Below are 27,483 nucleotides of genomic sequence, written 5' to 3' on the forward strand. Positions count from 1 at the left end.
GAAGTTGTGTCAGCAGAGGTTTAGGTTGGAATTTAAGAGGAGGTTTTCCACCCCGAGGATGGTCGGGCAATAGAACAGGCTCTCAAGGGGAGTGGTCACAGCACCAGCCTGACAACAGTTCCAAAAAGTGTTTGGACAAGGCTCTCAGGCACACGGTGAGGTTCTTGGGATGCACTGTGCAGGCCAGGAGTTGGATTCGATGCTCCTTGTGGGTCCCTTCCAACTCAGCGTATTCTGTGATCCTGCCGGCACGGCAGAGGCGGTGCACGTCGTAATCAAAACCACACAGTTTTAAAAAATGGCCATATCCATGGCAACCTGAACCCGACACCGCCGCAGCCCGGCCCGCTCCCAACGCCTTTACACGTCGCAGAGCGAGGGAGGGAGGAAGGAAAGGAATGAGGGAGGGAGGCGGCGCGCCGGGGCTCCCCTCAGCGCTGCGGGTCCGCCCGCTTGGGGCGCTGCTGCTCGCGCCCCGCCGGCCGCGCGCGACACCGGCGGCCCCGCGGGGAGACTGGGGGCGTGGCCATAGCCTGAGTGACGCCCCCGTCTACCAATGGGAGCGCCGCGCGCCTGACAGTTAAGGGAGCTGGGCCAATGGCGCGCGGCGGGGGGCGGGAGCGGAGCGGTGCGAGAGGCGCGGCCGGGCGGCGCGGCGGGCAGTCGGCGCGGTGGCGCAGGATGATGCGGCTGTGGCGCTCGGCGCTGCTGCGGGAGCTGCTGCTGCTCGGCCCGCCGGGGGCGGCCGGCGGCGGGGCCCCGGCCCCGGGACCCGCCGCCGGGACTAGGCGCCTCCCGCCGCCGCTCGCCGCCCTCGGCGCCAGCCCGCCCGCCGCCCGCCGCGGCCCGGCGGCGCTGCCCTCAGCGCGAGGTCTGTGCACCCGCTCGGAGGGAGCCTTGGAGGAGCCGGGGAAGGGGGCGCAGGCGCCGTCGCCGACTCCCGGCGAGCCCCCCGCCGACAGCGGCCACAACAATAACCACGGTGGCGGCGGCAAGGAGGTGGCCGTAGGCGGCGGCGGCGAGAAGTGAGTGTGGAGGGGGCGGCGGGCGCGGGGGATGATGCGGAGGCGCCATGTGAGCGCCGCCTCCCCTTCGCACGCGTGGTGCCTGCGGAAGGGGCCGGGCCGGGGCGGGCGCTTCCCCGGCAGGTGCGGGGACCCCGGGGGTGCCGAGTCCATCCCGGCTGCCGGCCGGTCCCGCGGGGAGCGGGAGGGACGCGCACACGCGTGGCGGGGCCGTGTGCGCCCCTCGGGGCTCCGCTGGCCGCGGCGTGGGGCCCAGGCTCCGGCTCGGGCTCCCCCCGGCCCGGGGTCCCTCCCGCCTCTGTGCGGGGTGCCGGCCCTGGGGAGGCCCGGAGCGGGCAGCGTGCCGGTAGGGTGGCTTTGGAAACGCTTCCACTTGGCTAAAAATATTTCTCAAGAGAAGCGAAAGCTGTGTCATCTCGCATTAATTATTAAAGGCAGTGTGCATGGTGCGTAGTGCTGCCTTGGAAGTTTTGCAGCGCTGTCTTCTCCGTGTCTGTATCCACCTGGACGCGTTGCGGTGTAACCTGCTCTAGGGTAACCCAGCCTTGGCAGGGGCATTGGACTGGGTGATCTCCAGAGGTCCCTTCCATCCCTAACAATTCTGCGATCTAGTGCAGCCAGGGACAGATAGTGCCATCCGTGCGGGGTGAGTACAGATGTTTATAGGTGCTGCAGTATGTGTGCCTGTGCCAAGAGGTTCTTATTTGTCCCTTAGCGACAAAGGTACGTGCAGGTAGTAGAATTAAAAGGCTGTATATTTTTTATGAAGTTAATATTCCTTCACTCAGAACCTGAAATAAAAAAAAAAACAACAAAAAAACAGATCGGAGACGGGTGTATCAGCTCCAGGTTTTGTACCTAGTAATGACTGGTAGTGGATACCAGGGGTACAGTGTAATGATGAGGTAAATGGATTGGCAGAGCATTCTTTGTTAGTCCTCAGCATTATGCAAGTCTTGAGTGCTCATTTCCTACCCCGCGTCTTGACAGTCTGTACGTTGGGTGTTTGAACCTGCGTGCATTTAGAATCTTGTAACCTTTTACAACAAGTTTGACAGCTCAGCTGCAAGCCCCATGAAGACTTCTCCTTTGTGTGTGTTTGAAATGTGCCCCGTGGCATGATTATGGGGTGGTGTAATTGAAATTAAACCCAAGCTGCTTTCCCAGACTTTGCTATACTTATTACCTAGATGAAAAGAGCAAATGACAGAAGAAACGGGGCTGAGAAAGGAGTACCTTGTTTTGACACTGAAAAAAGCCTCTGTTAGTCTAATGCTAAGAGGAAGTCTGGCAAAGATTCCACAAGACTAGTCAGGAAGGCTTCAGCCCATAGCTTAATAGTTCTGCTTTTGAGTTGTGGTTTGTGGGGTTTTTTTTTAGCATGAACTTCAGTATGGCAGGTGGGGAGAGAGGCTGTGGCCTTGTTCTTCTCTGCTTCTTTCCCCCAGATGCTTTAGTTGCTCAGCCTGGTTCAGTTGGGTATTGCCTGCTTTAAAGGCATCACCAGTCACTTCTGCTGTCAGATGCCTTAAAAAATGCATGCACGTCAGGTTATGTAACTGTATACAAAATAATACACCATTATTTTTATTTTAAAATTTATTTTTAAAAGTGTTATTTTGTATTTTTTAGATTTATGCTATTGTTCAACAAATACGAAGTCTTCTCTTTGAATCAGCTGTATATATAATGCTTTGGAACAAAAGAATAGTCTTCTGTGGCTTGAGTAGGTGTGGTTTATAAAGACTGCGCTTCTGTTTTCAAGTAGAAATACAGACATTAAAAACTTTGGAAAAAACCAGCATGCCAGCTGTGATGGGTTTTTGAGGATATTGCAGAGGTGATTTATTGAAGAGGTAACATTTTCTTTAATTGAGCTGTTATTAGCTTCCTACAGCTAGCATCAATTAGGGAAATTCTTTAATTTCTAACATGTGTGGTAAAGCTATGTAATCACAAACCAGTTAAACACTTTTAATAATTTTTGGCTTTTGACAAAAGGGTGTATTTGAAAGTCAGATGTTTGTTCTTTGAGTCTTACTGCAAAATGAACAGGGAGAAATTCTATAAAACATCTATCATATAGTTAGAAACACAGAAAAAGCTAGAAACTTTCTTTTCATTTCAGGTTGTGCGGGAATTCCTGGTGGCACATTAGGCTGCTGGATACTTCATTCTTACTTTTCTTGAAGCAGAGCTATGAAAAACTTCCTTCAAGCACTTGTAAATGGTACATTCCATGTGGAAATCACTGCTATATTAAGACAGAGTGCAGGGTCGAGAAGAAAAGTGAGGTTCTTCAAAAGACAGGTGTCTGAACTGCACTGACAGCTGGGCTAAGTCAGTGCAGTCTGTATTCTGCTGATTCCGGCACTTTGCCATCCATAGTGTCTTAACATTTGTGTGGTGTTTGGCAAATGGTTTGTGGACCCAACTGGCAATAGTATTTTTTATTTATTTGTTAGTGTAGGGGGTCTGTTGTTTTGTTTTTTTTTTTTCTATTTGGTTATAAGGTCATGGTTCTGGGATACTGAAATAACCCACGGTGTCAAAAGAGAGCAGTAAGGTTTTCCTGTTTATTTGCTTTCCTAACAGTCCTTGTGTACAGAGTAGGAGTTGCTAGTAAAAGCCTAAAATGTTCTGTTCAAAGACTATACAGAAATTTAGAACAGTTTAATTCCTTATAGTGAGAATAAATTATGAGGTCTGTGGCTGATGAAATAACTAGTATCCCATTGCATAACCAGATCCCCTGGTGCATTTTTTCCATAGCATCTTCCACCACCTCCTTATCCCTGCTATCCAGCCTTCATACTGTGTATCCAACTGAAACTTAATGTGTTTTGGACAGGAAAAATAATTGAGCTTAAACTGAGAGTGGTCACAGACTGGTAAATTTAATTAATAGGAACTGTGGATTAAAACACAATAATATCTATGCTCATGCTTGAGTTATTAAAACACAGCAGCCTAATACACTCCTCATTTATAGATGTGTATAATACTTAATACCCTTTGCTCCTACTTTCAATATGACTGTTCTTTGCTTTTCCTTTCAATATAAGAGTTCATCTTGCATCTTGTGCCAGACAGTAAAGGGATGAAACAGTTTATCTTAGTAAAAGCTATTTCTAAATTAAAACGCCTTGATAAAATTGAGAGGGAGGAGCAAAGCGTGAGTGACCCTAACTTTTGAAAGCTAAATTGCAATAGTGCTGGACACTAGTATATAGAATATCAGAAAACGGTTAAAGGAAGTGCTTAATTTTTTTTTTTTTTTTAATGACAAGGGAGTGGTAGTGCTCTTTTTTAAGGGCAGAGATGAATTCTGGCGATACTTTTAAAAATAAAATTGCTTTTGCAGGCCAGATTACAGAGGAATACCTAGTAACCAGGCAGTGTTTCATTTTGCTGACGCTTCTGATGGAGTGTGGATACAATAATCAGAGATGCAAGAAGCAGTTAGAAGAGCACTTTTATTAGACCTTTCATAACTTCTGTAGAGGCCCAGGCTTTGAAGCTAGAGCCTTTCGTTTTACCATAAGCACTTTGTTAGCTGCTGAACAAGTCTGTCTTTGGTCTAAGTTTATAATATGCAGTTTGCTTTTGACTGTTGGTAGTTCTTGAGTAAATAGCTACCAACCTCTGTTACGGTACCAATGTCTCACTATATGAGTGGACAAAAAGTAGTTACTTAGTGACCTAAGCAACTAAGTGTTGGAGATACAACCAAGATAATGCAGCATCTGTAGTATGGTGGCAACTTCTTCAAGGTGCCTGTCTCAGATAGAGTGGCTACTGACTGTGACTTGCAGCTTTCATAGAATCCCAGAATAGTTTGGATTGGAAGAGACCATTTAAAGGTCACTTAGTCCAAACCCCTCTGCAGTGAGCAGGGACGTCTTCAACCAGATGAGGCTGCTGAGAGCCTCATGCAATCTGACCTTGAATGTTTCCATCATGGGGCATTTACCACCTCTCTGGTGGGAAATAAACCTGTTCCAGCATTTTACCACTCTCACCATAAAATTTCTTCATTGTATCTAGTATAAAGCTGCCCTGCCCTCTATTAGTGGAAAACCATTATGCCTCGTCCTTGTTGTGACCTCTGTGTTGCAACAGACCCTGCTAAAAAACCTGTCCCTATCTTTCTTATAGACCCGCTGTAGGTACTGAAAGGCTGCAGCGAGGTCTCCCAGGACCCTCTTCTTCTCTGTGTGGGATCTCACCAGAGCAAAGGGGAAAATCCCCTCCCCACACTGCTCTGGATGCAGACCAGGACACGTTTGGCTCTGAGTGCCCGTGCCTGGGTCATGTCCAGCCACTCCTCCACCGGCACCCACGAGTCCTTCTCGGCAGGGCTGCTCTTGATCTGTTCTTCCCCCAGGCTGTGTGGATTCCAGGAGTTACTGTGGCCAGGTGTAGAGCCCTGCACTTTAGCTTGCTCATCTTCATGAGGTTCACACCCGGACAAACTTCTGGAGTTTGTCCAGGTCCCTCTGGATAGTGGCCCATCTCTCAGGCTTGTCATCTGCACTCAGTTTAGTGTCATTGGTAAACTTGCTGAAGCATCATTTGATCCCAATGTCAGTGTCACCGATGAAGATCTTAAATGGTCCCTGAGCGACCATTGTTTGTGACAGTAATTGTGACCTCATTTTTGTCACTTGGTTCATATTTGTTAATAAGGCCTGAAACTGTTATTAGCAATATCATATATTTATATCATTTGTTGTTCTCTAAATCCTGTTCTGCGTTCTGGCAGTTGTATCCTGAAGTACAGAGTAAAAATCTGAAATTATTTGAAATTTAGTCTTGTTTCTATCCTAGTAACATTTGTTAAGATGAAGTCCTCCCCAGAATCTGGTGTAGGCATTGTACTGATGCAAAAGGAAGAGCTGAAAGAAGGACTGCAAAGCCCATGTGCTTGGAATTCTTATGTTGGGTTTTTCTTTGTATTTAAAAAAACCAGTCCACCAGTATTGTATTGTCCACAGATTAGTATACTACCAAAGAAGTCTAGTTGTTTAATAGTCTGATGCTTATTTTTTTAAAGAAGGTAAATAAGTATCAAAAGTTACTATTCATGAAATCAGGTAAACTGGAATTTCCACTTAATTTGACTGCAAATTGCAAGTTCCCTGACCTGAAAAACAGCTTTTTATATGTGTGGAACAGAATTATCTTGCTAAGTGTGTTCACAGTGCCAAGACACATCTTTTAGGTTAAGCAAACATTAGTTACTGACATCACTGATCTGATAAACTGCAGAGCAAGCCCTTTCACTCCTGTTTAGATAAACTTTACCAAAAGATGGACTATTTGACAAGGAGCAATTTTCTGTAAATATATTGAATGTCATCTTCTGCTTTGGTTGTCTGTGCAGCTCCATTGTTTAATTAGGCAGAGTGACCCAATATTAAACAAGAGCAGATGTGAAAGATGAGAAAACCATGTTGAGAGATTTTCTGCTGTGAAAGGTGAACGTCTCTTTAGTAGATTCAAATCTTATGAAGAGGCAGGTAAAATCTTGGTTAAAGGACTGAAGTATTTTTCTGCACCTTTCCAGATAGAAATTCCATACTTGGAACAGCTGTAAAATCCTGAGTAATTGCTCAGAAATGTGTAATTAATTAGGTTATCAGTTAACATTTCTCAGTGTGTTTGTTGGCTGGTTTTGCCAGAGTGAAATAGGAAAGTTTTTTCTGCCAGACCTTCAGCAGTCCAGAAATGACTGGTGTAGCAGAGACAGTCCTTAAAACGTGGAATCTTGACATTTTGGGAGCTCAGTTGAATGCTTTGTGTAAATAATGAAGATGTGTAGGGGTGTAGACGATGTAACTTAGCATAACTGTTAGAATTAGTTCCCTGCAGGATGAGGATGCAGACCCAGGGTGAAGCTTTAGTTGCTGTGTTGATAGTTCTGGTTCTTTTGGCTTGACTGGACATACTGTCCCCAAAGGATTAAAAGTGAAATATGCTGCCTGGAAGACCTGAATTTTCTTTAGGAAAAGGGCTGTTCAGTAATTTGCTTGAGGTAGTTGCAAGCGTTTGTCTTGGTTGAATTGCCAGCCTGTTTGTGCATTAGTCAGCCAGCATAATTTAAATTTAAAAAAAATAAATCTAGACTGTAAGACAAGGAAAGTTCTGTTGGCTTACAAAGCTGTCTTCTGTTCTTAGTGTGTAAGTACAGTGTTTTAAATTATAAAATGAGAGGTGATTTTTTTTTTGCTACTGGTTTTCACAGCTAGTTACAAGGAAAGGAGGAAGGCAAGGGCAATCTAGAGGTTGTCTTGACTTTATCAGGGTATTTGGATATAATCAGATTTTTATTAAAAATAATCATAAATCTGACTTGTGTAAGTATTGGGAGAGGAGAGGATTAAACATCAGTCAGTAAGATTGCATTGGCCTATCTAGGGTCTGTGCTTAGCTGTAGCATTTTATTTTTGCAGTTGTAACCCTGAGATCTGTTATTCAGAGAATTATTAATCTCTTGAAAACTTCAATTACTGGAATTTGGACCTGCTTTTTCTGAATACATGCATAAATGTATAAAAATACATATATTGCTACTGAGAATTTTAGTTTCAGGCAACAGTTTCTGTATAGTAACAAAGTATTGCCAGTATTAATAGATTATAAGATAGACCTTTAAAATTGATGGCTAAAATAATGTAATACTTCGTACTCTGCATTTTAGTTGCTATCTACCTCTTTTTTTCTTTTGGTTTTATGTATTTTTTTGCTTGTCAAACCTGGGAACATTGGCTTTTTTTGTTTGGAAACAAACCTGGACACTTCAGGGGGCCAAAGAATCAGAATCCCTTTGCAGTCTGGAAGTGGAGTGGGCGCTGCTTACAGGGCAAGTGTAAAGACTTGGGGTCCTGCCTTCTGCAGAGTGCTCTGGAATATCAAGGAATATTTTTATACTTTTGTAGATTAAATCTGTAAACTTCCAAAGGCTTTGAGGGAAAGCCGTCAGTACTACAGCTTTCTGCCTTAGAAGGAATCCGAGTGCTTAGTTTGGTAGGTTTCCTTCAGATTTCACATAAAAGGGAGATGCAGGTAAGGAGAAGCTGCAGGCGTAGGGGAAGCATATCTGGGAGTGAGCGAGGTGACGCCTGGGATGATGTGTTTGCACTGATAAGCACAGTGACCATTAAAGGTGCATCTGCACTGGGTTTACTTAGCTAAGTAGGTGTGATGAGAGTCACTCCTTCTGCTTCACGGGCTCTGTTATGCTGCAGATGGCTTTGCTTGTGTCATGGTAACTGATGGGGCTTATGTAAGCTTCTAGAAGGATAAGGACTTCAGGACTCTGTGGAGTCCTGAAAACGGGACTGTTTTGGACAAAATATTACACATGTATCATCTCCTTCTCTTGCCTGTAGAACAGCTGGCTCTGTATTCTCTACGACTCCTGGAATCTTATAAATAATTTATCCTCTGCAAGTAACATACCTATCCTTGGTAACATCAAGAAGAGGGATATGTGATTAATCTGCTCCTCAGAAAACCTAAATATAACCTTAGTGGTAAATGTATGACAGTAAAAATACGACTGAGTTGCAGTTAAGAATGTTTGCTACATAAAATCTATGTGTGCTGCTTGCAATATTACCGTTTTTTGTCTGCTTAAAGTCTAACTAAACTTTATGTTCACTGATTTCTTTGAAGTACGTGGTAGCAGTGAAAATGTGTTTCCGTGAGAATAATGCAAAAATATTTATAAATAAAAATAGGCACTAAAATAATCTATGGGGTTTTTTTTTCTCTTTTTCAGTAAAATCAAACAAGGTCTCCTTCCCAGCTTGGAAGATCTACTTTTCTATACTATTGCAGAAGGACAAGAAAAAATACCCGTTCATAAATTCATAACTGTAAGTTGACTGTTCGAAAGTGCTGTATGAAAGCTAACTACTGCAAGGTTATTTTAACATTTTAAATGCAAGAATGCAAAGCAAAGAATTTCTGTGTACATGTTTAGCTGTGGGAAGGACTGTAACTATTATTTTCCTCCCCAGTGCTGTTTCTGTAGTTAAGTAAGAGAATGAGTGTATTAATGTTATTATTTACTTCTTTGATGTGCAGAAGAGTATGCTTGAAAGCAGCTGTGCCTGTGGCATGGCTCAGTAGTATTTGTGCTTGTGTAAAATGTAGTTGGACCACTGGATTCCAAATGCCATTAATGCTTTGACATAAAATGCAGCCCAAATGGCCAAAGCAAATTGCTAAAGAAACAGTCAAGTGTCACAAAGCCTGTTGATGATAGGCAGATCTCTTACAGTGATAAACGGTGAGCAGCAGATAACTTGATTGTAATAGCATATCTTTTCACTTAGTAATTATTGAAGTTGATTGTAATGGCATATCTTTCCACTTAGTAATGATTGTTTTATTGTAATAGGCACTCAAATCTACAGGATTACGTACATCTGATCCTCGATTGAAAGAGTGCATGGATATGCTCAGACTGACTCTTCAGACTACTTCAGATGGTGTTATGCTGGACAAAGACCTTTTTAAAAAGTAAACTTTCTGTTAATTATGTATCTGTATAATTCTGAATGAATGCTGCACGATGTCTGTGTGTTACTGAGTGCTGTCTTAAGGAGAGACATAAGGTATATAAATTGATTAGAAAGGGAGTCAAACACATACTCCTGATGCTATTTTGATAGAAGTTTGTTCTCAGATTTCATACAGCAGATAGGCTGTATGATCTCCACAAGACTTTAATGTGTCAGTGTGTTTGCATGTGTGTCTGACCCCATATTGCAGCTCTTGATCAGATACCAAACAAAATTAATTGGTGCAGCATGAAGTGTTTAGTATGATTACATAAAACTGCTCTCTCACTGCATTATCAGTTTTTAATCTGAAGTTCAGGTTGCTGCTTCTGTGTGGCAAAATGTTCAGAGCAAGTATGTGGGAAACAGTGATGCTAAATTTCAATATATGTGGGATGAGGGGGTTAGGATTGCAGACATTGGTCTGTTTTGGAAAAGAGCTGTGCTGTATTTTAGTGGTGCTTTTGTTTTGTTTTGGTTTTTTTTAGCAAGGTCTGTAGTTGACTGAATAGTATAAGCACTGTTCGGGTTGTCTTCTGTTCATTTCAAGCACACTCCTTTGCTCCTCTACTTGCAGCTTTTGTGTGCCAAAAGATTGGAAATTTAGAGGCTAATAAATTTTGAAATTAAATTTGTAGACTATTTTTCCGTCTGCATTTTTATTACATTTGCAGGGTAAATCATAATACCTAAAACTTATTTGCACATACCATTTTTTAAGTGTATATATATAATACATATATTTAATGTACATATAAGATATAAAATATGTACAGTATATGCTTATGCTATACGATGTATTTACATAGTTTATGTAAGTATAAGTATATAAACATGAAGTGTATGTATATATATATATATACATACATATATACACACACATTTTTGGAAATAGATTAAGAAAAAGTGAATGTCTGTGTGTGACATAGACAGACAACTCCTTAAGCAGATGTGAGATACTTTGTAAAGGTTCAGCATGGACTAATTTTACTCCTGTGTTAAGTTCTAGACCAGGTCTTTACTGTTTTTATTGTCAACAGAGTAAAATCTCTAAATTGTTGGATTCAGAAACCTTCTTGGGTGTATGGGTGGATTGGAAAGGAAATGCATTTGCTATTATGTGTTACATTTATACTAAAAGGCTTATTTGTCACAGTAAACTGAATTATGTTTTAGGCAAGGGCTCTGCATTTGAAAAAGAGCTGATTGCTAATTAGCAGAATTATTTTATGTTCTGTGTCACATCTCTGGGATTTGATCCTCTGTCTGAAGAGAGCAGTTATTATTATAACAATTTGTGGAAAGCTTAGACGGTTGCCTCTTATGTAGGAAGAGTTTTGAATGTGAAGATTATATATAGAGGTAGAGAGGTGAGTCTTATTTCACATAGCAAGTTTTTCTTTGCAGCAGCAGAAGGTTCCTTTGCAACCTTTTTCAGAAATTAAAGACCCCCGAACTTCACTTACCTGTTCCTTGTGGGGTCAGTGCATTTATTGTGAAGATACTTGCACAGGGTCCCTGTGTTTTCTTCTTCAAGTGTTTGAGGTGTGAAATATAATAATGTATCTACTCAGCTGTACTTACCTCAGGACTTGAAAGCTCCAGTTCCCTAAACATAAGTCGGTGTAATTCTCCTCTTGGATTTGAATCCAAAGCTGCCAGATGAAATCAAGTATCAAGGTTAAGTGATCTGGAGTAATGGTAGCATAAGCTTGACTAAATCAATCAAGTCCAGTCGAAATTACTGGTAGAAGACATGAGCTCATGCATCTGTACTGTCTGGTATGCCTTTTTAGTGGTTCTAAACATTAGACTCCAATTTAACTAAAATTGCATTATTTTGAAGTTTTTTAGCTTTACAGCACACTCCACATCTGAAAGAATCTGCATGTTACAGGCAGAACAACTTGGAGTTTCAATCTTTCATCTGCAGAATTTCTTAAGTTGAATATTTCTGGGGTGCACATTTTGGAGAGAGTGCTAATAAATTTATCAGTTAGCTGTTCATGTTGCATTTGTTCATGTTGCATGTGGTCTTTGCAGGGTTAGACCAGGTTACTACTGAAAGCAGTGCAACATGCTGGTTAGCTTGCTATGATAATTTTTTCCTTTCTTTTTTTCCCATTTTGGTACTACTTAATATAATAGTATTATCTATTGTTAGATGAAACTTGGGCTGCTTTGTGTAGGAAAGCAGTAATAAGCAATCTGAGTCAGAGCTTCAAAAATAGCAAGGTGGTAAAGGAAACAAAGTGATCCTAACTTTACACTAGAGAACAAAGATATGATTTCCAAAAACACAAAAACTGTTGTTTTCAAATTTCATTATATAAGTCATTGACAGTTAATACAGATCATAAGACTTGCAGCCTAGTCTTCCTAACCAATTTGTATCAGGAAAAATTTATAGTTTGAAATGACATTTTTTAAAGTGGGGCAAGAAATGCTTGGATTGGGATTTGACAAGAGAGTTGTTTTTTTTAGGCTGAGATTGTAAAGTTTGTTGAAGTGGAAGAATGTAAAGTAGGAAGTTTTTTTTAGTGTATCCATCCTGAACACCACTAAACTATGTGAGAGATAAGGGCCAAATTATATACAAGATTTGAGTGTAGAAAGCTTTTTATTTATCAATATAATTATTTACTTAAATTCTTCCCTGTGATCTTTTTCTATTGCTTCACTTCTTCAGAACCTGAGACCAGCCATCTCCAGAGGGTTACCTGGAGCATAATTAGTTAATTACTTCGGTGGAGAAGAGATGTCAGCTACAGAATTTTGGAAGCTGTCATGGCTCCTGTTCTGGCTGACTGAAAACTGTCAGTCCTGTTTACTGTCCTGTTAAAGGGAGACTTAAGAACTCTGTTATTTTGTCCATGCACCTATTGCACCCATCTAGATTACTTGAGCCCTTGTATTTAATTTAGTCTCAGAATTCATATGATTTGGGTTAAGGAGTACCAGGATAAATACCCAGACAGTGACCTTGGCAGAGTCTGGGAAAAATTTGTAATGATAAGGAACGTTCTTCAGCAGTACAGCCATTTCTGAGAGTTTTAATCCCTAAATTAAAATGATTGAGCTGCTGAAGTGAGCATCACAGGCTTGGTGTGATTTTAAGTGTATAAATGCCCTCCTTTTTTCAGAAACATAATGTTATCTTAAGAGGACTGTATTTCAGTGCATACTGCCTTCTTCTTTTCCAGACTTTGTATTGAATTGTTCTAATAGGTTTGAGTGAACTTCAGATATTTTTTTCTCTTATAGGAGTGCTTAATGCTGTCCAGGTAGTACAGACAATATGGAAGTGCCTCTGAAGTTTGAACCTAGTGCATGTTATGTTGTTACTCCTTCTGCACACATAGCTGCCATCAGTGTTATTAATTACTTTTGGAAAGGGATTTTGCACCTGGAGTAGGTGACTATAATTGGAAGCTACTGGGAACAAAAGCAAACAGGATTTTTTGCAGGATACAGAGAAAAAAAATGACAGATTGCAACAAAACCAACTCAACTGGAATTTTAACATAGGCTGAGAGAGCAGTGTATTACAGAGGGCAGCTTGTAAGGTGACTGTACATCGGAAGCATTACAGTTTCACTTTCAGAGAGCAGTGCCTATCAGCATTTGAAATGGTTATCAATTGAATTTAAGATAAAGTCCTCAGGAGGAGTTCAAAGTCTTAGGAAAAGAGAGGGCGATTCAAAGGATCATTCTGTTTCTTCACTGGTCTTCATGCACCTTCATTTTGAACTGATGATGATTTTTAATAGTAGGATTATTAAAATATCTATTCTAAATAAAAACATTTCCCTAAATGTTTTTTTTCTGAGTAAGTCTTAATTGGAAGGTGTGTTCTTCTTTATAGTAGGTGCCTAGATGTTCTTAACTTTCCATTTGCCTGCATTAATAGTATGTCTGCTTCTGTCAACACTGCTAGAAGGCATGGTATTAAGGTGTTAACTGTTTGTTTGCTGTTCAAACTCCCTTCGTCCTCCTCGCACTGGGATAGGGCTGTTAATGACCTTTATCAGGTCATATTTCAAACCGACTTGATAAAGGCTCCCAATTCCCATCCTGCTCCTGCTCTCCTCTCTCACCCACAGACATACCACCTTCAGCATGTCTCGGTTTGTGTTTTCATCCTTCCTTCTGTTTGCCCTAGATAAGTCTTTTCCTTTTATTTCATCAGTTTTTTAACTGTCCCAGATGGGCTGACTTTCAGAGGGTGTGGCCGATAGTGTGACTGTGTTCTGGGCTTAAAGGCAACAGAGATTCCTTGAGTGCTGGTGTTTTGGAAGAAGAAACTTGCAGTAGGGCTCACTATTAACTTTTGCTTAGTTCAGGAGATGTTACCAAGTTTTTCCACAGGGTTTTTTTTCTTATTAGAGTGGAATCACATTCCAGTTTGGTGTGTTGGCAGTGTTTTCACCTCAGTTCTTGGTGAAAGGGTGAAGTGAGAGAAAGCAATCTTGAACCTCCCAAGTCTGATCTAACTCTGAAATTAGCACTTTTTTAGACAAAGACTGGATTAGATAAACTTCACATGGCTTGATCCTAAGAACTGGATGCTGTAGATCTCTTTTGCAAGCTGAGGTGCTAGTTGAAGGCAGATTGATAATACCTTGCAGTACAGCTTCACAGTTGAAACTTCAAAAGAGAGCTTTAAGTAGAAAGGAATAAAAATGAATGCAATAAAGCTATTATAACTAATTTAAAAAATAGAGTTGCAAATTGGAAATGTAATAAAGACTTGTTCTTGTAGGCATGTAGCTTCAAGGGACTGAAGGTCCTAATTAAATAATATGTAATTGCTACTTAAATATGGCTTTTTGACAGTACATTGTTAAAGTACTAATAAACGTTTTTAACTTTGCAGGTGTGTACAAAGTAATATTGTGTTGCTTACTCAAGCTTTCAGAAGGAAGTTTGTCATCCCAGATTTTATGTCGTTTACTTCCCATATTGATGAGCTATATGAAAGTGCTAAAAAACAATCTGGAGGAAAGGTAACCTCTTTGTAAATTCAACTTCAAACTTCTGTAGATTTTCAGTATTAACCAAATGTGTCCTTTGTTAGGCAGACAGATTTTTCTTAACGTTTTTAGTAAAATTAAACTGGTAACTTGGTGAAAGAGTTTTGGAAGTTCAGTCATGCCTGCAGCTTGTAAACCGTTAGAAATACAGTTCACAGCCTCTAAGAATCTTGTAGCATTTTGATGTTGGAATGTGAAAATGGCATTATTCTTTCTTTGTTTTACATAAACTATAAAACTGCTGTATAATTTTTCAGACTACTGTTAGGCTATAGAAAAATTATGCAGCTCTACGCATGGATTGTGTGACAAAAATAATTGCTAATACTGTACCTTTGCTAGTAAATAACATTTATTCTGGTGCTTATTTTCAATAAATTAGTTGAAAAATCCCAGACCGTGTTACAAGCTAAAAATTTCATATTATTTGAAAATGCTGAACATGCTGTAATACAGAACACAGATACTTCTCTGAACGTGCTGAAAATTTTTCTTTGAAAAAATGTTTTATTTGATAATGATCTAGTGAATATAATAATATCTAATGAAGTTTTAGATACACCAGGTGATTACTTATAGAATAACTCAGTTGTACCTTGTGTATGCTTTTCATTGTTATTGCTTTTAATTACCATAGAGTTAATTGTTTGGGATATTGTAATGTGTCTCTCTTTCTTTCACACTGATAGGTTGCTGACTATATTCCACAACTGGCCAAGTTCAGCCCCGATTTGTGGGGGGTGTCACTTTGCACCGTTGATGGACAGAGGTATATTGGAACTTCTGTATTTTGTTCTTGGAATAGTTGAAGGAAAGACAGAGGCAATGCTTGTATAGTATTAACACTTGGAAGTTGAAAAGCTTTGTCTAATAGTACATGTGCATCAAGCTATATAACTTCCTGTGTAGGTCACAATGTACCTTAGCTCCTTCTCTGCATTTTAATGTTTTCACTGTAGCATTGTTATATAACCTGTGTGTCACTGAGAAAATGCAGATTCATGGTCTTTAAAAAGAAAATGAAGATGTAGAAACTGGACAGAGCTGAATACGATTTTGCTTTTCAGGTTTAATCGAGCTTTCCCCTGTAAGGGTGCATGTAGGTCTTAGATCTAGTCAGATCTAAGCCAGAGTGATTTTATTTTTCTCAGTAACTCAGAGTAGCAGAGACAGTTAGGAGCCTGGATGTAAAGGGATACCTTGCACCATCCAGCTGAGAAGTAACATGAGCTCTGTGTCTTCCTTTGTGAGTACACAATGCAAGGTGCTCATCAGCTCTGCTGACCTGCAGTTTGCTATGGTCCTACTGCAGGTTCTGGAAACTGCAGTTTTTAGGTGTATTTGTGAATGAGGCATTCCTGAGAGCATCAGACTTGCTTCTGGTGACTGTGGCTTGGAGTTCATTTTGCCATGATCTATTGAGATCCATATGTTGGCTCCTAATTAGCCATATGTTCTGTAATCTCAGGGGAGGAGCTGTACAAGTGAGCAGAAGTATTTTTTTCATCTCCCTGTTTAAGTGTCTGAATTATAATCTATTAATAGTAAGAAAACCTTACATTTCAAATTGGCATTTTGCTTTGTTTTGGATATTACGTGCTAATGAAAGTTCTTATAATGTTAAATTTTGTAATGTTTAATGTTGTGCAGTGTTAGCTTTTATAATGCCAAAATGGTATTGTGATTTTCACTGAAACCTTCTTGTGTTTTCTGCAAAGAACAGAAGCAAATGCACTCCTGATTTTGCCATCAGACAAGTGGCTGCTTCAAGCCTTTTGCTCTATCTAGATGTGGCATATGCTGCTTGCATGAGTCACTCTTGGGTGCAGCCTGACATAGATGCTGAAAGTAAACTTTCCAAAAGATAGCATTGTAATAAGTGTTACATCTTTGCCATTATTAAAGGCAATGTAAATACAGCCCTTTGATTATTGTTTTCAAATTGCAAAACCAAGCTGTATCTCATCTTTGTTTATATAGACATAAATCAGTATAGTGGCTCTATTTGGGTCAGCTGTACCCTGCTGAGTATGTGGTTGGCAATTGAGTAGGATAAGTGTAAGACTAGAAGTCTGAGGTGATTTTCTTGCTCTGGTAAAACCCATTTCTGAACTTGTTTTTATTTTGTTACCTCTGCAGCAACTGACTTTGTTGTGCTTGGCTTATGGAGTCAGTTGCTAAAACCTAAATCTCATTGTTACGTTCTTCAAAATGAGACTTAGTAATAATATGCTTTTGCTTTTTGGGGTGTTTTGTTAATAGTCCTTGTGTGTTGAAGGATAGATGAAGCATTTAACGCCCTACTGACACAGCTGACAAACAGGAAATTTCAAGCCTCTTCATCTGTGTTTTTCCCAGGCATTCTGTGGGTGATACCAAAGTTCCATTTTGTCTTCAGTCCTGCGTCAAGCCTTTGAAATACGCGATTGCTGTCAATGATCTTGGCACAGAGTACGTGCACAGATATGTTGGTAAAGAGCCTAGTGGATTAAGATTCAACAAATTGTTCCTGAATGAAGATGGTAAGAGATACATTATACTTAATGATGCAAATACTCAGCCTTAGAAAACTGAGGCAAGCCTACACAGTTTTTTCAGTCTTGTCATTTTATTATATCCCCCTAAGCTTTATTTCTAGGCAGTGTCCCAGAATATTTTGCCATCATCAAAGTAGTCTTAATCTTTGTTAGTCTCTTTTACCTAATTTCAAATGCTAGTGAAAGATGTTTTATTGCTTCTATTCCATTTGCTAGTTCCTGAGCTGTAGGAAAGCCCAAAGAATTTTAATAGTGCAGATATTTGAAATTTATTTTTATTTAGTTGAGTTGATAGCAACTGTTCCTTAATCATGGCTTCTGTTAAATGGTGGTGAAAGAATCAAAGATGTTAAATTGATTTTTAAAAAACATGTCACTTCCCAGCCTTCTGAGAAGCAGTTGCTGGTGCCAAAGGCTAGCACTGACTAGTTTCCAGAAGGTGAAATCTTCCCACAGTTTATTCTAAATGGAACTTGGCTACTGATTCAGAACAATGTTTTTATTTTTTTCCCTGTAACAGGAGCATTTTAGCAAGATTTTCTCATACAGCACCTACCTAGATTATTTCTTTTTCATCTTATATTAGTTCTTAAGCATGGAAATGTTATTTTAAAAAACTTTATGGCAAAAATCTGAGAAAGATGACTCATGTAGCCTTAGAGGAAATACTGGATGTTATCTCTGAAACACAAATGTTTTTTCTAGTAGATCTGTCTCAGTGAAAGAACAGACAATGTTTCCGTTGCCATGGTATTGCAATTAATATTTAATTACCAGCATAAGGTTTGGATGACATTTTTGTCAAGGACTGTATTGGATTCTGACTTAAATATCTGTATTATTAATATGTTAATGATACATGATTTTATTTGTTATGTTTATAAATACATGCAAGTGATTTATATTAAAATTATTTGTTTTATTTATATCTCAAAATAGTTTTTCCATACTTAAAAATGCCATTTATTTCTTCTCTTTTATTATGTTAGTAAATGATGATGAAATACCAATCTAGGAATATATTGCCAAGAAAGGATTAAGCATTTTCTCAAGTTACGCTGTCTTGTTTTTGCTTTTTGGGTTTTTCCAAATACAGTGTTATAACAATGTGAAGGCTTGTCTTTCATATCCTACAAAAGTTTTACTACAAAAAAGCTTTGGTGCTTAAAATTGCCCCTTAATTCCTTTGAGCTAATATACATGTTCTGTATTTTCCACTTTTAATAACATGACAAAGTGTAGTAATTATTGTCTTCTTTTTATTGCTACTTTTAAAATAGAACTATTGAAGAAGATGAATTGGTGTTCATTAGTGTTCTACTTGAAGAGTGTTTATAAGTGCACAAGAGAATTTGGACAATTGAAATTTTGACCAATGGACATGAAATTAATAGAGAAGACTTAATTCACATGAAAATTTAAATTTTAAGTATGTGCTTCTATGGCTGATAGACATGAGAAAAAAAGTGCTGGAGCTGACCTGGATGGCCTCTTATACAGTACTTAAGAAAAGACTAAAGCAGAAAGTAGAAATCTAATAAATAGGAACATTTCAGTTACAGTGAGAGAAAGGGAGATTGAGTTTCTCCAAGTAAAGGAAGAGAAGGATTTAAAAGATCAAATCTACACTTTGCTTGTGCATTTAAACCACTGTATGAACTGCACATATGCAGAGTATTTGTGAATTTCTCTATAAATACTTTGAAGACCAGATTTGAAAATTTTAAAGAAATAGATTTTTAATCTATTTACTTTCTAAATGTTCAGGCGTAGTTGAATTTCACGTTCAGATTTTATGAAGTGATGCACAGTTGTCTGTAAACTGTTTAGACATGCATCTGAAGATATTTTTTTCTGTACTTACTATATGGAAGATTCCTAAACCAGGATATTCTTGCATTTCATTGTTTACTAGTATTGAGATTCAAGCTGGAAAGAATGAAGAATATTTTAAGACAATTCTAAATTGTAGCTAAAAATGCCAACTTAAACCAAAGAGCTGTTGCTGTCTTCTGCAGGCTTATGAATATTCACTTCTAAAACTTGTTTTATCAAAGGAAGTATATTGCCCAGTCCAGTTCAGATTTCTGGAGGAATAAAACAATCTCTGTGCTAATTTAGAAAAGATTATTCTAGTTGATTGAAGTAGATCAGAAATTTTACATGGTAAAATGTGTCTGAAACAGGCATTATCAGGAATAATTTTCCTGGCTGTGGTCATTAAGCAGCTACAGGCTTTTTCATGTCTGTTGAGTTCATGATGCAACAAGTCTAACACTACCTGTGTTTATGGACAGTTGGTATCCCTTATCCATCCATACAACCTCTTCTTGGTGATAATTATTTGTGGAATTAGTCCAGTAGTAAAAGTTGTATTGTAATGGAATGAGGGATTGCCAGGAAATTGTTTATTTTGCTTCTATTTCATTAAGGATAAAAACATGAACTTACTTGGAAGTATAATGTGATGATACAGCAATACACATTGTTTTCAGAGAAGCTGTGTAAAAGATTATATTTTTCTATCCATCTGAGCAGATCACTACCCTTATTTGATTATAGAGAGTGTGTGTTTGATTTCAGTAATGTGTGTCAGGTTTGCACAGTTTGACACCCCTTTCTAAAGATTAAGGGATGAATTTGTTCACCTCTTTGGCAAATTTGCAATTACAGTATCAGTCTTCATGCTTAATTGTTGTGCAGGGTAGAATCCCTTTGCTGATGGCACCCACTGTGAGGTAGATTAGTCGTGGCTGCTGCTTTAGAAACAGACTTTTGTATGAATGTCTTTAAAAATTAATGTAGTGTCAGAACCTGTACATCCCCCAGAGGCAAAAAATTACCTGGGAATGGAAGACATCTCTTCTTCGAAATATGCAGAAATCTTTCAAAGTGTAAGTTTTTATTTAGGCATCCTAGCCCTTAAAAGAGGCCAGTATAGCTTAAGTTTGGGGAGAGGCTCTCCATTGTAGAATGGAGTATTTTGGTTGGCAGGGACCTACAACAATCATCTATTAAGAGCATTGTCCAAATGCCTCTTAAACAGTTGTAAAGTGGCCAGAACAAGTACAGGTTAAGTAGTGAGAGACAGGAATCTTGAGAGTGAGGAACCAAGAATGCCTTGACTTTGAAGGTAAGTGGTGACATCCTCAAAGAAATGAGAAGCAGTAGCATTTTGGAAGGTTTTATTCTGTGTGGACATATCACTGATAAGCCTTTCAGTTGCTGAATGCTAAATAACCATTGCACATCCTTTTTATTCAAACAGACACGTGATACAGAATCTGGTTGTGTTTTTTCTTTGTACTTCGTGTTCTTTTTCTTTTTATGTGGCAGATTGAAACCATAGAGATGCACAGAGGAATAAAGGACAAAATGTTTATAAAAATATTTTTAGAATGGGCTATGTATGATAAATTCACGAGCATGTTTATGGACTGGAGTGGTACCTGGTGTTGGTGATAGGAAGCTGTAAGGAAGAGAAGCATAGCTGCAAAGAGAAATGAGGGTGGCAGTGTGTTCTGATCATGCATGAGAGCTGAGTTGTCTTGGACTGTGTGTCCAGAGTTGGGATCCCCAGCTCAAGGTGTGACAAACCGGGGGAGGGCTCCAGCATAGGGCTGCCAGGATGCTGTGCAGTCCAGGGCACCTGTAACTGCCAAGGAGCAGTTGGAAGTGGGGGAGTCCAGGGGCTCCCCTGGAAACCTCTTCAAATCCCAAATTCTTGAAGAGCAATTCCCAGCATGAAGAGTTCTGTAACTGATCTTGGTGGTGACACCTGGTAGAACAAGGGCCGGCTGTCCCATGCTGTGGCTTGGGAGCTGCTGACTGGATATTAGGATATATTTGTCATCAAGGATGAACAGGATTGTTGGAGAGGCAGGAGATTTGCCACATTTGGAGGTTTTCAAGATTCAGTTAATGGAGCTGTGGCCAGAGCCTTGCATTGAGTGGGAGGGTGGAGGAGATGACCTCCAGATGTCCCTTCTGACCCACGGGCTGTGATGCTGTGAGTGGTGATCTGACCTGTGCTTAAGCTTGTGGTCCCTGAGGGGCTGTGGAAATGCTGTTTTCTTATCCAAGATCTGGTGTTAATCCAAAGGCAAATACATTTGACCCTCTTTGCTTGCATTAGTAGATTACCACAGGATATTTGATATATGTGGCTCTTAAGTACAATCAAATGAAATCTGAACAATTTGTGAGTCTCTTTCAGAGAGATAAGGAACGGCAGTAACAACTTTAGAGTATTACCTAGACAATAAGTTTGTATTTTAGGGGAGCTTTTCTATTTTGGAAGGTATGGGCCTTATTTTTTCAATAATAGAATGGTTTGATTTATTTAAAAGTTTCTTTTAATATTGACTTTGTGAAAAATACTAATAAAATTTGAAAATTAGTTTAGGAAGATGAACTGATAGTCATAGGTGGCTAAGTGCTATTGACCACAATCAGTGTAATTTTTGTGGGAATATATGTGTATGCTGCAAATACCAGACTCATCTCCAAAACCCAAATAGTCTCAAATTCCTTTTAGAATCCATGTTTGTACATAATATATAAAAATACTGGACACTTTCTGTGTGGTTTGTAAATCAGTATTTTTTTCAAATTTGGAGATAAAGAAACAGCAAATGAAGAATTCAAACCTCTCATGATATTAATGTATTGAGAATTGAGGTTTTCAGACACCAGAATGCTCAGAAGTCAACATCCTAGTTAAAAGGCACAAAAATGTTAGTTAAAAAAGAAAAGGGTAATTTGTAGACAGTAGGCTATTTGGGAAAAGTAAGATGGGTGATGAAGAGAGATTTTTTTTAGAAAAAGGAGATGCAAAAGAAGGTGATTCATTCAGCAGCCAAGAATGACTTGGGAATGCAAAGATACTGTTAATGTGGAGATCAGTGGGGAAAAGGAAAATGTAAGTGTAGCAGGTATGTGCAAGTCAGCTATGAAGTAAGTTAAATTCTTAGATGAAGAGGATTTGTAATTTTCAAGAAAAGAAATAATACTAAAATAACTTACTGGATTGTTAAGTAGCATAAGGCTGTGTGTGTTCTCAGCTATAAAATATTGTGCTCAGAATTAGAAAATATTGTGTATAGTGTTGGATTACAGTATTTTTTTAAAGGTTTAAGATTATATAATAGCTATTCTGTAATAGTAGCTTTTCAGTCATACATAAATCTAGAATAATTTTTCACGTAGGCACTTGACTGATTTTGTTTGACAAATATCTTGGTATATATTTGTAATTGAAAACTTTATTTCACAGACAGGCCTCATAACCCTATGGTGAATGCTGGAGCAATTGTGATCACATCTTTAATCAAGGTAAAAAGTTAATTTTTAGTTTCTCTTCAAGTATTTTAGTAGACTGTAGAAAAAATGCCTTGTGCAGATTATAAACTGTATTTGATTTTTGTCTGCAATATCTGACGGCACTTTACTCACTGGCAGGTAGACAAGCTCTGATACTTTGTGAATTGTTGCCCTTCCAAATGAATGCAGTGTTAGAATCACAGTTTCTAACAAGTATCTGGAAAACTTTCTCCTTGATGGTATTGCATTTGTTTCCTCCTTTAGCTGCACAACACTTGATACTCTGTTGAGAGTGTTGCCTTCTGTTTGTTAATTGCTAAGGAAGTATATTTCTCAGGAATATACTTTACAGCACTCAGAAATACCTTTCTGAGTGTCTAATGCTCTTAAAGTGCATAAAGTTACAAAGAGAATTTCTTGCAGTGCAGAAGAAATGGAAGATACTATAATTTGTACAGGAGCAATGCTGCTATATCTGAATGTCAGTCTTATGTTGAATTTGTGTGCTATTAACATCCACTAAATTATGTTGAGCTTCTGTGGTACATAGTTGCTGTTGGGATGTAAGTGTGCTTTCGTAAACAAGAGTGCTTGAAAACAGTTACTTATTTTGCTGAGCACACCAGGTCTGAATAATGAGTCCATGATCTTGAGATTTTTGGAAACCTGTATTTTTTTTTTTTCATAGAACAGTTGTATAAATGTCTTGAAGTTGTTAATGGTATAAACTCCATGTAATGTTAATGCTTGCCAGATACTTGACTTGTATTTTCTACTGGTTTTAACAGCCACCAGTACAAATTTTTTTTTTTTTCTAAAGGTACCTGCATTGAGTAGTGGGGAGCATGTCAGTCCCCTGGCATTTTTGAGTAGTAAACTTGATACTGTTACTTCAGAGGTCTAAAAAAATCTTGTTCACTATCTGTTTCTTGGTTGCATTTCAAAGTCCATTAGCTACAGTGTGTTTCCTACCCTCTATTTCCAAAACGTTGATTTTAAAATTACTTAGATCATGATTTTCTGTTATTTTATATTTAAAGAAGGTGTCAGAACTCCTGCTTAAAGACATTTATCTTTGATAGCTGTAGGTGAAAGAAAATGGCCTTAAGTATGACAGGTAAATTTATTCACATTTAATATTTTTTAAAGGTTGACTGAGCATTGAAATTCACTTGGATAATAGTGAATTTTAAAATCTGACTGAACACGTTTGTCTGAAATGTCAAAATGTTAGTTCAACTACAACATGCCCTACTGATCATAAAGCAAAACAAAAGCATGTGCCTCTTGCAGAAGGCACATAGTTCTTGATAAATGGTGTACTTCTGAATAGATAACATGGATTTGTTTAATGCATGCAACTGTGGTATTTGTTAGAAGGTTGGGGGATTGGTTTTGCTGGGTTGCTGGCTTTTTTTAACCTTTATTTGGGTTTTGCTGTAATGTTCTTATAAAGAGTATTGCATTGCACTAACATTTCTGCATGTGGTAACTGCACGTCTAGTGGACACGTATCTTACTTATCACACCATGCTTTGTTTTCAGAGTGATTAAAATGTAGATTATTTTCTGTACTGCTTTCACTAAGATACCATTTATTATTTGAATAACTAACCAAGCTAAATATATTCTGAAGACAATTATGTAGAGGATCACAGGTACAAAACTTCTTAGTAGTTGTAATTTTTGTGAAGTTACTTCTTTAGAATCTGCAACTTAACATTATTCCTACTAACCAGTGAATTACATAATTCACATTTGTATTTGATCTAACATCAAACTTACCTTTTTTCTGAAAAAGGTGGCTTCATTAACTCATGTTTTGCCCTCAATTCCTCTGCATTTACTCTTTTTATTTAAGGTGTAACTTACATGTCTTGAAGACAGCGTATAGCTCTTAAAGTACAAGAAAATGTAAATTCACCCTGCGTTGCAGATTTATCTAACGATAGCAAGTTAATAACTACAGAGAGACTGCTGCTGTATTTCATGGTTAAGAATGCTTTTATCTCCTTTGAGATTCATTCTCTCTGAGAAATGGATCTAAGAACTCTTTCATTGTTCCCATAAATCATACTGAGTTTAGCAGCTGTATAGTAGATGTGATCTTGCACCCAGCTGTCCTTAGAGCCTGGCATAGATTATGATTGTGGATGAGAGATGATACTTGGAGTAATCTCTGTCAGAGTATGTTAACATGTAATATGTTAACATTTTAGGGGTGAAAAAAGGCTCTTAGCATCACATACCTAGCTCTGAGTGCTGTCAGAATTTGGTGTTCCTGCCTTGGAACAGAGCAGGGACCTAAACTGTAATGTTACATTGTCTTTGCAATCCATAATAAATAATTAGGGTTATGTGCATGTTAAGTTATACATTTGTTTGGGTTACTTAGGCATGGCTGTATCCTACTCCTGCCATCTTAAGTGATTTTCCACCTGCATTGTGTTTGGCACTACGATGTATTTACATTTTGGTGCCTTAACGCCTGTCTCTGTTCTAATTGTACTTGCATTACACTGCACAGACTGTTCCAGCAGTTTAAAGCATGTATCTACAATAAAAATGCATTAGCAAAAGAACATGCTGCAGGTCACTTCTAAAGAAATAAAATTTTTAAAAAACGAGCTAAAGACCCTTTCCCTTGTTGGTAATTGTACAGCCATTTACCTGTATTACTAGTTACATAAGTGACATAGTTACAATTATTTTCAAATAATTTTTATCAAAAGAAAATTGTAGTGACAATGACAGGAACTTGTTGAAAAATAATATGAGATAAAACATTAATTTTGATCATGTCTCCAAGGAAATACAGGTGTTGAAAGAAGGTGATTCAACTCCTGTGTGGATTTAGTACAGATTCAGTGCAGCTTTCTGTACCTCACATTGGCTGGGAAAAATCTTTATTGCCTGTAGTATAGATAGATTTTACTGCTTTGATCTGTTAAGTTTTCTTAAACCTTGAACTCAATTCTTAAAACTTGTCAACTCCAGGCATAGGAGTGGTTTTGTCAGGGACTTCCCACTTCATATTATCTTTACTGTCACATGAGAAGTGCAGCTGAGAGGAAGAGGAAGGGTGCAGAGAGAAATATGTGGAAGAAGGCAGATGGCTGTGGGTGGAATCACCAGAGGACAAGGGATTAATCTTAAGTCATTTTCATTGTATGCTTTAACATTCCATCTGTAGATAAAAGTTTTCCTAACCTAACAGCAAAGGTTCAGACAAATACAGCATCTTTAGATCCTCTAAGTGCTGGCAGCCACATGCAGGACCTTAGACAGTGTGCACTTGAATGCTCACTGAAGGGAGGTGTTCTGTGGTCTTGAATTATGTGGGAAGTATTTAGACATGTTGGCAATAGCAAAATTCATAGTTGTGGCAAAAAATTTGGTGTACAAGAAAATAAAAATGCTGATCTTGCTGACCCTAAAAAAATCTTAGTTCAATGGAAGCTTTTCTTTTTGTATAAAACATGGAGGGGGTTGTGATATATTAAAGAACTTTCTAAATAGGCTGGGAAATCAGAAAATAAATGGGGCAAAGAGTGGTAGAAAAAACCTGTCTAGCTGTGCCAAGGGTCTGTTTGCTGTCAGGATTCAGTTATTAAGAAACCTATGCAGTTACAATTCAGTACTCGAGAGGTGGGAAAATGCATGGTTTATTTAACAATATAGTTACAATAAATAGTACTGATTTAGCTTAATTGCTCCCTGCTGTCACTCAAGTTTTCCTTCCTGATAGATTGATGTGTAAACGTGCATACAAACCACTTTACAACTTGTGTTGGTGTTGTGATCTTCTCTGCCAGATACTTGTCTCTACTTTGGTGACTTTGCCTCTCTTCCTAGGTTATTAATTTTCTTGTGGTAACTAATCCGGGATAGAACTTACATCCATGTTTTTCTCCACTTTTTAATTAAACTCAAGTATATTGGATCTTATCTGATGTAGAATATGTAGTAGATTCTGTGAAATAATGTATTAAGTGGTCACACATGCACAGAAATGAAGGACAAAAAGAAATCTTACAGGTATTTGAAATTTTGATAGTGTTGGTCTTAGGTCAAATGGTGTCTGTCACAGTGTACTCTCAAGTATTTTAGAGCCGAAAATGCTTCACTAAACTGTGAAGACACCAATTCTCACAGAATAAGACTATCTTAATAAATTAAATATAAAAAGTGTGTAAGCAGGGAAAGCTAAAATAAAGACCTTAATAGTTAATGTCATGAAAAATGCAGACGTGTTAAAAAAAAGTTTTCTTGCACTCTGATGTAGTATTATGATTTTTTGTTTCTGGATATTTTCATCACAGTGTAGTGTTAGATTATAAATTTGGCTTTAAATATTCCAGAAATTAATTTTTAAATAATACTCTATTATTAGAAGATGATAAACTTCTCATGACCCAGGTGTTTTTATTAGCTTTGCTTAGATTCAAAATTGAGAAATTGCTGTGGCAAGAGACAAATGGTAAGAGCTTATATGCTCTAGTCATAGAAATAGTGTTGATCAATGAAAAGGAGCTAATATTAACTACTTTTCTGCTAAATTTTGCCTAATATTGTTGTTCAAGCTCTGGTAAGTATCCATGGGTCTCTTTCCTATATCGGCATGTAGCCTTTACAACTGTTTATATTTTTTAGTAGAAATACAAGTAATACAGTACAAGTACCTTGTTTAAAAAAAAAAAAAGGGAAGATCACTAAAACCTGACACAGTCAAAAAATTCAAATTTATGGTTGACAGCCATAGTGTCCATTGGGATTTTAAGTGTTTACAAAATCGTATTGAGCTGTCTTCTGCAAGTTTGAATTTTCTGCCTATCAAACTGCTTCAATCTTAACATAGTAAATTTAATTTTATATTCATTTAGAAGTGTTTTTTCATATGCATATACACACAAGCATGTATAAGTGTGTATATGAACATGTTCCCGTAAATGTACCAAGTGTTTGTGGAGTTTAGTGCATGGAATGTTTTCTT

The 27,483-nt window shown here is 38.4% G+C and overlaps 1 protein-coding gene across 3 annotated transcripts in view; it reads left to right on the forward strand.

Moving 5' to 3' along the window:
* Positions 1-681: 681 nt before the first annotated feature.
* Positions 682-27,483, forward strand: part of GLS (glutaminase) — a 60,929-nt gene continuing 34,127 nt past the window's right edge. Inside the window, exons 1-7 of one of the 3 annotated variants that reach the window (XM_014880908.2) lie at positions 682-1,025; positions 8,812-8,908; positions 9,436-9,557; positions 14,475-14,604; positions 15,321-15,400; positions 16,990-17,153; positions 22,444-22,502. In XM_014880908.2, coding sequence (XP_014736394.2) covers positions 682-1,025; positions 8,812-8,908; positions 9,436-9,557; positions 14,475-14,604; positions 15,321-15,400; positions 16,990-17,153; positions 22,444-22,502 — 996 coding nt within the window. Of the gene's footprint in view, positions 1,026-8,811; positions 8,909-9,435; positions 9,558-14,474; positions 14,605-15,320; positions 15,401-16,989; positions 17,154-22,443; positions 22,503-27,483 lie in introns of those variants that run through there. The other 2 variants (XM_088167791.1, XM_088167792.1) reach the window with 2 other exon arrangements.

Source organism: Sturnus vulgaris, chromosome 7 (genome assembly GCF_052056855.1).
Source record: "Sturnus vulgaris isolate bStuVul1 chromosome 7, bStuVul1.hap1, whole genome shotgun sequence".
Classification (NCBI taxonomy): domain Eukaryota; kingdom Metazoa; phylum Chordata; class Aves; order Passeriformes; family Sturnidae; genus Sturnus; species Sturnus vulgaris.